This window comes from Condylura cristata, unplaced genomic scaffold, assembly GCF_000260355.1.
Source record: "Condylura cristata isolate star-nosed mole 26May11 unplaced genomic scaffold, ConCri1.0 scaffold00020, whole genome shotgun sequence".
Classification (NCBI taxonomy): Eukaryota; Metazoa; Chordata; class Mammalia; order Eulipotyphla; family Talpidae; genus Condylura; species Condylura cristata.
This window is the reverse complement of record NW_004567121.1, coordinates 25,644,964-25,653,896: the sequence shown is the minus strand read 5'-3', so window position 1 is coordinate 25,653,896 and position 8,933 is coordinate 25,644,964. Positions and strand designations below refer to the sequence as shown.

At 60.1% G+C, this 8,933-nt stretch overlaps 2 protein-coding genes across 2 annotated transcripts in view; one reads left to right on the top strand and one right to left on the bottom strand.

Annotated features, from left to right (window-relative positions):
• Positions 1-333: 333 nt before the first annotated feature.
• On the bottom strand, positions 334-8,383 carry LOC101623491 (chromosome unknown open reading frame, human C2orf71). Its single transcript, XM_012727347.1, has 2 exons — positions 4,665-8,383; positions 334-661 (listed from the first exon to the last, which is right to left on the bottom strand). Exons 1-2 carry the CDS (start codon positions 8,381-8,383, stop codon positions 334-336), a joined length of 4,047 nt encoding a protein of 1,348 aa, XP_012582801.1.
• CLIP4 (CAP-GLY domain containing linker protein family, member 4) overlaps positions 7,738-8,933 on the top strand; it is a 77,142-nt gene continuing 75,946 nt past the window's right edge. Inside the window, exon 1 of the mRNA XM_012727555.1 lies at positions 7,738-7,801. The gene's annotated coding sequence lies outside the window, so the exon portion shown is untranslated. The remainder of the gene's footprint in view (positions 7,802-8,933) is intronic.

Sequence of the window (8,933 nt, the reverse complement as noted above, 5' to 3'; positions counted from 1 at the left end):
GATAGAACAGGGTGAGATGTAAGGAAACGTGAGGTTCCAGTGCACTCCTGCTCACACAGCGCTCAGCTCTCTGCTCCGGCAAGATCTTGGCTGGGGGTAGGGCTGGTTTTCTTATCTGCACAGGTGAGAGAACACCTTGACTTCATTCTTGGTTGTGAGGAGACCTGATTTCAGGGAGCTAACCCAGGTCTAACACGTGGGTGGCCAGACGCCATTTATACACTTCCCTCTAAATTAAGGCCACTACTTGAAGGGTTACAGAGAGTCATGGTGGGGTGTAAAGTTAACCTTGAACCTCAAAGCAAGGATCTGGAACTGAAAAACAGTGATTGCTTAGAATTCCGCAGACCTGCTGGGCAGGGCGCCTTCCAGACCCCCCGAGGGCATCTCCATGGGCGTTTGTCCGCCCACCATCGCTGGGGCAGCCTGACGCTTGGCTGGCTCCTCTGTGGACTTCGATGACCGGCACCCGCGGGGCCGTGCTGGCCAGCCCGTCAGGCCACTTCCTTCCCCTGGGGCTGTGCTCCTGGCTGGGGCTTGCACGGGGCAGGGTGGGTGCAGCCCGTGGCCAAGCACACAGAAGTCTGGGGGTGCTGCCCCCTCGCCGCCCTTCGGTTCTGGGGCACGAGGACTGCTCCATGGCGCCGCGTCCTCACTGCTGCTAAGAGACAGGACAGGAACAGGTCACTGGCCCATCTCGGCTTCCTCTGGCCCCCCTCCCCCCCCCCCCGTGCCTGTCTGTCCCGCCCCACGCGTCTGTCTCACCCAAGGGCCCGGAGGGCCTCCTGTAGCAGCCTGGCCTTTCCGGACCGGCCTGGCTACTTCTCTGCAGCACTGTGGCCGCGGCATGCCGCCCTGTCCACGGCGCCGTCCTCCGCTTGCCCTGCCCAGCGCCGTGGGAGGCCGGCCCTGGCGCCTGCACTGACAAGTTGCGTCCTGTTCTTTCCCCTGATGCCCAGGATCCTGCTGCTCTAAACTAAGCAACGCCCACAGGCGCTCTGGTGGCAGGGCCTCGATTTGTCACTGTTTTCCAAGCGCGTCCTGATTAATGAAAGTCCAGGCTTCACTGTCTGACTTAGACATCACCGCGGTAACGAGGAGACCCGGCTTTCCCACCCTGCTGCTGAATGGACCGAGCTGGACACTGCGGGGCCCAGCATGTGGCTACAGCAGAGTTCCCAGCCCAGAGCCATGGCCAGGGGCTGCATGTGAGGGCTCCCCACGTGCTTCTGGGGGCTGCTTCCTTTTCGGCTAACTGGAGACAACAGTCCTCCTCTCAAGGGCCTGCGAAGATGGCGGCTCCCTTCGAGCCTGGGGTGCAGGGTACTGCAGCTCAGTTGCCGGCAGCCTCGGAGTCACACCTGGGCGGGCCGGGCCGCCCTGTCAAACTACAGGGGGGCGGCTGAGGTCCGGGAGTTGGGACCTTGGCCAGAGCCTCTCCATCAGGAACTTCCGGGGCAGGAGTGAGCCCGGCAGCCCGCACACACAGGCAGAGGCCCCTGCTCTTTGCCACGACGGCACGTTCTGCACAGCTCCTGAGGAGTGTCGTTTCGTAGCCCGCTCGGCTCTGTGCTTGGCGTACAGGGGGTGTCGGGGCAGCAGCGCACAAGTCTGACTTTGGGTTCTAGCAAGATCGAGGGCGCAGGAGTGGGGGTGAGGGGGGGTGGGCGCTAGGCTGGCACGCACACATGATGTGCAGGTGGTGAGAAACCCACCTTGCTCCATAGAGCACCCTGCTTGTGTCTGCCCCGTCGCAGGTCCCTGCGGGGCCCAGTGTGACCTGGCCCTCCCTCACGTCTCCCTGACTCCCCTTGGAGCAGCGTGTACCCCTGGGCCTCTGCTGCTCCTGATGGAAGGGCAAGAGCAGAGGTGTCACTACAGCGTGCAGGTCAGCGGGCGGGACCCGGGATGCTGACAAATGTGGCTCTAGAACTGTGTCCTGCCAGTGAGATTCCACGTGGGCACAGGCCGGCAGGTCGCTGCGCCTGCTGGTCACTGTGTCCCTGGTTGTACGTGTCCCAGCACGGCTGGGGAGGCCGCTGGTAGCCTGCTTCAGGAAGTGGGCTGGGGCTGTAAGAGCCCCTGTCTGGCCAGTCCAGGCAAAGACTAAAAGCACCATGTTGCAGGAGAAAATCTGGACTCTTCTCGAAGGCTCACAAGGCCCCGGCATGCTCACACCTAGGGACAAACACCTGCACCAGGGGACTCAGTGCAGAAATAACAGGTGAAGCTCCCCAACCGAGCGTCAGGGTAAGCCCCAAAGGCCCTTCCCAGCCCCCTGGGCCCCCAACTCGAGGATGTAAACAACATTTCTCTAGCTGGGACTGGGAAGGGGGCTGCGTTCAGTGTGGGCCACTTGGTCCTGCAGGACTGTTAAGACTGCAAGAGAAGTGGGCTGCCGCCGTGTCCCTGCAAGACCCTGCTGCGGAAACAGCCGCTGGGCGCAGTGGCAGCCTTCTGGTGCGGCTTGTGGGGGGTCGCACGTCTTGGGGGAAATTGCGCTCCGTTCCCAGGTGGTGGCGGTTCCGTAGCAGAAGGGCCGAAAAATGCTGGTCCTCCAGGGTGGCACGAGCTCTGGGTGTTCCCGGCTGGCACTTGGGCTCCAGATGCCAACATGGCAGGGTGGGCGGGCAGCGGGCGGACGAGACGTGCCCACCTCGTGCTCCCAGGGCGACAGTTTGGGACGGGGTGGAGGTCATCCTGTCCCGTCCAGTCCCGTCCCGTCCCGTCCCGTCCCGTCCCGTCCCGTCCAGTGTCCCGTCCTGTCCCGTCCAGTCCCGTCCCGTCCAGTCCCGTCTCTGGAGGCACTGGCGTCGCCGGGGATGGTGTGACTTTCCCCTTGACCTTGGGGAGGCGGAGGTGTACAGTCCTCCTCTCTCTTTTTAAGCTCCACCCCCATCTCTCCGAGGGCTGAGATTCGGGACATAAAACAGCCTTTCAGCCTGCCCTGTTCCGAGGAGAAGCCTGAGAGAAGGGCATTATTTTCTTCTTGAACAATTTTATGTTACTTTATTATTGCTCCTGCTGTTTTAAAATGTTAGTGTTTTTAATTAATGCCATTTTATTGTCCCTGTTCTCTCAGGCTCTTCCCCTGAAGGGCACAGTTTTAGAAATCTAATAACCGAGTAAGTGGCTAGTGAGAGGAATAAAGCATTAACATTTATAGAGGTTCGCAGATGAAAGGCAGTGTTGGAGGGAGCTCATTTTAGACTGAAGAAAAGAGCAATGTTACATTTAGATTCTTGCAAAAATAATCAATATTTCATTTCTTTCAAGTGGCTGGGGAAGTTTATGTAACTATAATAATGCACAACTTTCCTGAGGTAATATCTTTATTTAAAATTGACTGCTGAGTCCTTTGTAAAAAAATGACCATTTGTGTGTGGGCAGATGGTGAAGTCTGATCCTGGTGTCACTCTGGTGGAAATTAACTACTGATTTATGCAATGTGGGCAGTGCCAAGCGTGTGGACGGTGTGGGTTGAGTTCTGTCAAGATAACAGGCCTCGGACGTACGTCCCCGGCCCCGCGTCCCTGCACCGACGGCAAAGATGCGTTTTCCTGCGAATTCTGCAAAATAACTTCTTGGGCATGGGGGTCTCCTTTCAGGGCTCCTGCAAGGGCGCTCCGACTGATGGACAGGGAGTCTCTGCGTGGCTGTGGGCCTGGCCTGTCTGCTCTGGCACCGTGTGGCCCGGCGAGCCCAGCCAGCGAGGACAGTGCTCTCCCGCAGCCTCTTGACCTTCAGGATGGGGAGGCCCCACTGGAGCCACCGGGGCGGGTCCTCGGGGTGTGGGGAGCCAGCCCTGTCGACCCCACGCCTGCAGGATTTATATGCCAGCCCTTAGGGGGACAGAGGGATGTCCCCCTAAGGGCTACACCCACCCCCAAAACATGATCGCCGCTTTTGCTCATTCCTTTGTGGGTGCCGTGTCTGGCCCACGGTGTGGGCGCCACGGCAGATGGGCTGCCGCTGTGGAGCGGAGGGTCCAGCTGTCTCTCTGGGAAGCCAGACGCTGAGGAGATTTGCACGAACAGCTGACAGCAGCTCGCCAGTGACTAAAATTTTGTTGTTATTGTGAAAAATACAGCTACTTTTCATAAGAGTATATTACGTATGTTAAACATGGGCTTCTTTTTAAAAGATAACGCAGTAAATAATTTATAATTCAGTAAAAAGCAATAGATAGGAACTCATACACTTAAGGGCTCTATTGGGGCATCTCAATCATTTTTAAGGGGGCCAAGACCCAACGGTCTGAGCACCTTCCCAGGCCGACTGTCCTGGCCAGCGGGCACGTGCCCACTGCAGGCTCCAGACCGGGAGGCAGAAGCTGTGTGAGGGGGAGTCACTCACCTCAACCTCCGCCTGTGAAGTAGGGGCGTGTGTGCTTGAACAACTTGCTTGCCTTAAACTTTATTGCAACAGAGTCTCGTCAACTAAATCCTTCTCAGGAACCTGGACTGTATAACAGGTGCAGGTGTAGTGGGACTGGGCGGGGTGGTCTGGGGGCGGCCAGAGAGCCCCAGACCTGTTTCCCACCTGTCTCTCTGGAGCACGGTCTGAACACTGCCGGCCCAGAGAGGCAAAGACCCCAAAGCGAAGACCCTGAGGCTGCAGCAGCCCAGTTCCACCCTCCACTGGGGGGGAGGGGTGTCGCTTACCTGCTGAGGGCCCCCTGGGGTGCCCACGCACAGCTGGTGGTGCCGGAGCCAGGCAGTCGGGCGCGGAGGCCTGGCCAGGGGTCCGAAGCTGTCCTTCTGGCGAAAGGCTGGGGACTGAGGGTACACAGAGCCACGGCCCTCTGGGACCCCCCCTTGAGGGGTGGCCCTGAGCTGCTTCTCCTGCATCCCAGGGGGCTCCCACGAGGACTCCCATCTTCCGATGGCGGCGGGGGTGGCGTGAGCGGGTGGGCCATTGACAAGGGTGATTTAGCTTCAAACAGAGAGGAGGTGGCCGGGCAGAAGATGGAGCGTGTGTTCCCAGATGCTTTGGCTGCGGCTGCCAGGCTGACTGCAGAATTCCCCATTTCCTCGCACCCCTGAGGAGGGGACACTGGAGACGCTGGGGATGGCCCAAGGGAAGGGGATTTTGTTTCTGTGCGCTGGGAGTGGGGGCCGGAGACCTGCTGCTGAGTGGGCGGGCTCTTTGGGGGAGGGCCATGTAGCCTGTGTTGGGGAGGTGGAGAACCTCGCTTCTTCACTGCTGGGGGGCTTAGCACCCTCGGGCTCACGGGAGAGCTGAGTGGCGGGCTGGGGGAGGCGTGCACCGTGGAGGCACTTGGCTGGGCAGGTCTGGGAGAGGAGGCCAGGCCAGGGTGCTTCTTGTCCATTCGGGGTGCCCAGCGGGCCCTGGTGGGAGAGGCCTTCCTGACCATGGCAGGGCTTCTCTCTTGGCTCTGCCTCATGCGCTCGGGCTCCAGTGGCCCTCGCACTGGCCTGGCCAGGCTGGATTCTGAGGTCCCATTGTGCGCAGACGTGTGGCTGGAGTGGTGCCCCGGCACGGCCTTCCGGGGATGCCTGGTCAGGCTTGCCGCCCTGTCCGCTCGTGCCTGTCTCTGAGCCCCGTCCCGGTCCCCCTCGCTGGCTGCCGGCAGGTGGCTGAGGCTCCAGCCCAGCTTCCCAGCACTGTCCACACTGTGGTGGCTCCCTGGCCCTGCACAGCTGGGCGACCTGGTGGGTATGGCAGTGCTCCGGCTGGGCAGTAGGTTCAGGGGGCTCAGGGAGGCTCTCAGCTTTGGGGGAGCCCACACCCCGCATGCTGGGTCAGCCCTGCCCAGCGCTGGCACACCAGGTGCTTCAGGGGAGCTCCTTGCCAGCTGACTACTTTCTGGGGGCTCCAGAGAAGTGAAAGATTTGTCCATCAGGATTTCCAGAGGTGGTGGGGGGAGAAACTCTGGGTCTGCCTCCCTGTCATCGCTGAAGCTCCCACTTGTGGGTGCTCTGGCTGTGAGCAGAGGCGGGAAGATAGGGGCGAAGGGCCTCTCGTCGGGGTCCACTTTGGGAGATCCTCTTCCTGTTGGAGGCATTTGGGGTTTTGAATACAAAGCAGCAAAGTCCCTGTACATGGGAAACCGGGGAGGTAGAACAGGGACACCCCACTTGCTGAGCCTGGGGCTTGTCCGGGACCCCTGGGAATTCCCCAGTGTCCTCGGGCTCTCAGGGGAACTGAAAGTTTCGATGAGTTTCTTGACGGACATTCTGGAGGGAGGGCCTGCACCCTTTCTGTCCTTGGTCCCAGAAGCCTCGCTGACCTTGTCACCTGCTGGGGGAGACTGGGGAAGCCCCTGCCAGGCCTGGTTACCCTCTGGGTGGGGGCTGTGGTTTTGCAAAATGGTCTTGTCCTGACTTGGCAAAATGCTGAAGTTCTTGGCGAGGGACGCCTTCAGCTTGCGGGTGGTGTTGCTCGGGGCGAGCCTGCAGCTGTCCGGCCTCAGAGCTGCTGCCCTGGGCTGTGGGGCTTGCACCTTGCTCGGTCCCTGCTGTCTGGTGTGCAGCGCACAGAACATGTCTAGCCTAAGGCTGAGGTCGCTCTGGGCCCTGCGCAGCTCCTGGAAGGTGGGGTCCTCCACCTGACTCTGCAGACAGGCCTCTGACTGGCACCTCCTCTGCCCGGCGGGGCCCCTCCTGCTGCCACCCACCGTGTGCGGCCTTGGTGGGGGCAGGGTGGTGCTCTCCTCCTCCTCAGCCCAGTCCTGGTGCCCAGAGGGCACAGGGACAAACTTAATCCTTTCACTGATTGCTTCCTTCATCTTTAGAATCATTTCCTGGGCCTGGTGCCTCCTCAGTTCCCTGAGGCGAGGCTGAAAGGTACTTTCTGCACTAGCTGGTGAAGATGTTGGCCTTGGCTGAGAGGCAGCTTCCTGCCCTGCACATGGGTTTATGCCATTAACTCTATTTTCCTCTCTCTCTGGGCTGCTGTCCTCCCAGAAGGATGGTGTGTCCATCAACCGGGAGCCTTTGGAAGGAAGTGGTGCTGCAGAGAGCCCCAGCCCAAGGGAACTGCACAGAGCATTATTGCTCAGAGTTAAAGGCCTGTCGGTAGTATTTTCTGGAATGGTGCTATCGGGCCAGGGGCTCCCTGCTGCACCCTGTGCTGCTGGCTCAGTCTGTGCCATAAGAAGCCTTGAGAACGGACAGTCCAGGAGTCTGTCTGGACCCATCCAGAGTGGCCTCTGCTGCTGTACATATCCTGAAAGCCTGGCCTCCTCTGTGGCTGAAGTCCCGACCTTCCACTCTGCAGGCTCTGACACTGAGTCCCAGCTTGCCTGCTTGCCCAGCTTGTCCACCAGCTGCCCAGACTCACTGTCTGCACCAATGCCACTGTCCTCAGAGCATAAAGGTAGACCCTGCACCCCAGGGTCACTGGGGCCACTTGCCAAGCTCTCCAGGCGCCCCAGAGTTTTTCGGAGGCGTTCATCCGCACCCCTCTTGGCGCTCAGCTTACCTGCCAAGAGGCTCACCGTGGAGTGGAGGTAGCTGCCGGAGCCCTCCAGGAGGCCGCCGGTCAGGGAGGCCGCCGAGCCGCTGAGCGCTTGCAGCTTGCTCACTGTGTACTGCAGGAGCTGCTGCAGGAGATCGGGCTGCTCCTGGGCCGTCCCCAGCCTCCAGGGCCGAGCCAGCTCCTCCCTGACTTCCCGGAGGAGCTCTTCTCCATCCTGGGCCATCTCCCCCAAGAGCTGGTGGACCTGGTCAAAGCACAGCAGCAGGAAGTTGACCATGGGCTGCAGCAGTTCCTGGGTCCGCATGGCCTGATGGGTGAGGCACAGAATCACTTCGTACCTGGAGAGGCTGGAACGCAGGTAGGCATAGGCGAGCCGGTGGGCCTTCACCAGGGCCTCGGGGAAGTCCGCCTGGCCTTCAGATGCCGGAGCTGGGGGCGCGGTTGGGGGGCGGTGGCCCCGCTGGCCCGACGTGCGGTGTCTTGGCTTCCTTTGCCCTTTGGAGCCCTCCGGGGCATTACTGTCCTCACTGTCCTCCCCAGAAAAGGCTGATCCCGGGGACCCACGGGAGCCCCGTGGGCTGAATTGGAGGCCCTTAGCTCTGCTGCTCTGTGGCTTGTGTGACCGTGGTGGGGGGGTTCTGGTGTTTGGGACCAGACCTTCCATGGCTTTCCTGCTGCCGCAGGTGGGACCTCCCGTGAGCTTCTCTTCAGCCGGGGCTTGGGGCCGTCTGAAATGTGGCTGTCCCTCGGCCAGCCTCTGTCTCTGGGCCAAGGCCCCCCCAGTGTCATAGCAAGTGCAGTTCTGAATCAGCTGTGGGTTGGGGCTTCTGTCACTGCCCCCCTGGGGTTCTGGCAAAATTGCTTTGGGCTTTTTAAAAAACTGGAAGCCACTCCTAGTGACACTGTTGACAAGGTGGCTGTGGGAAGGTGTACACCCCATGATTTCAGCTTGCAGTCATTCCACCCAGCGCCTCCACACTCTCAGAGAATCGCACTGGAAATAGGAACAAAAGCCCGTCTTACTAGTCCATCCAGGCAGCTTCCAGGCCAGCATCCTTGGAAGTACAAGATCCTGTGCTTGGGACCAGCCTTCTTGACTCCCTCAGCCCCACAGAGGAGAGCCGGGATGCCAGTCACTCTGCCGTCTGAGCTCAAATCCTGTGCTGAGAGCAAGCGGTGCTGGAAAGGACCCCGGTCCCCGGTCCTGTGGAGTACGAGCCCGCATTTTGCCTGTGCTCTGACAGATGTGGATGGCAAGTGGAACTTTAAGCCTATTAGGTTAATCATGCCCCAGCCAGTCAGCACTCACAGTGTTCTAATATAGAGCTCCTCAGCATTTACTATCTTGGGAAGCAGCTTGTTTCTGCACGTGCTTATGCTTCCGGTTCTGTTCAGATGCCTGCCATATGAAGCCCAGAGAAATGAGCCATAATTGCAAAAGGTTCTGGAAGAGACACAGTTGCGGGAGCAAGGGGAGGGCTGGCTGATTG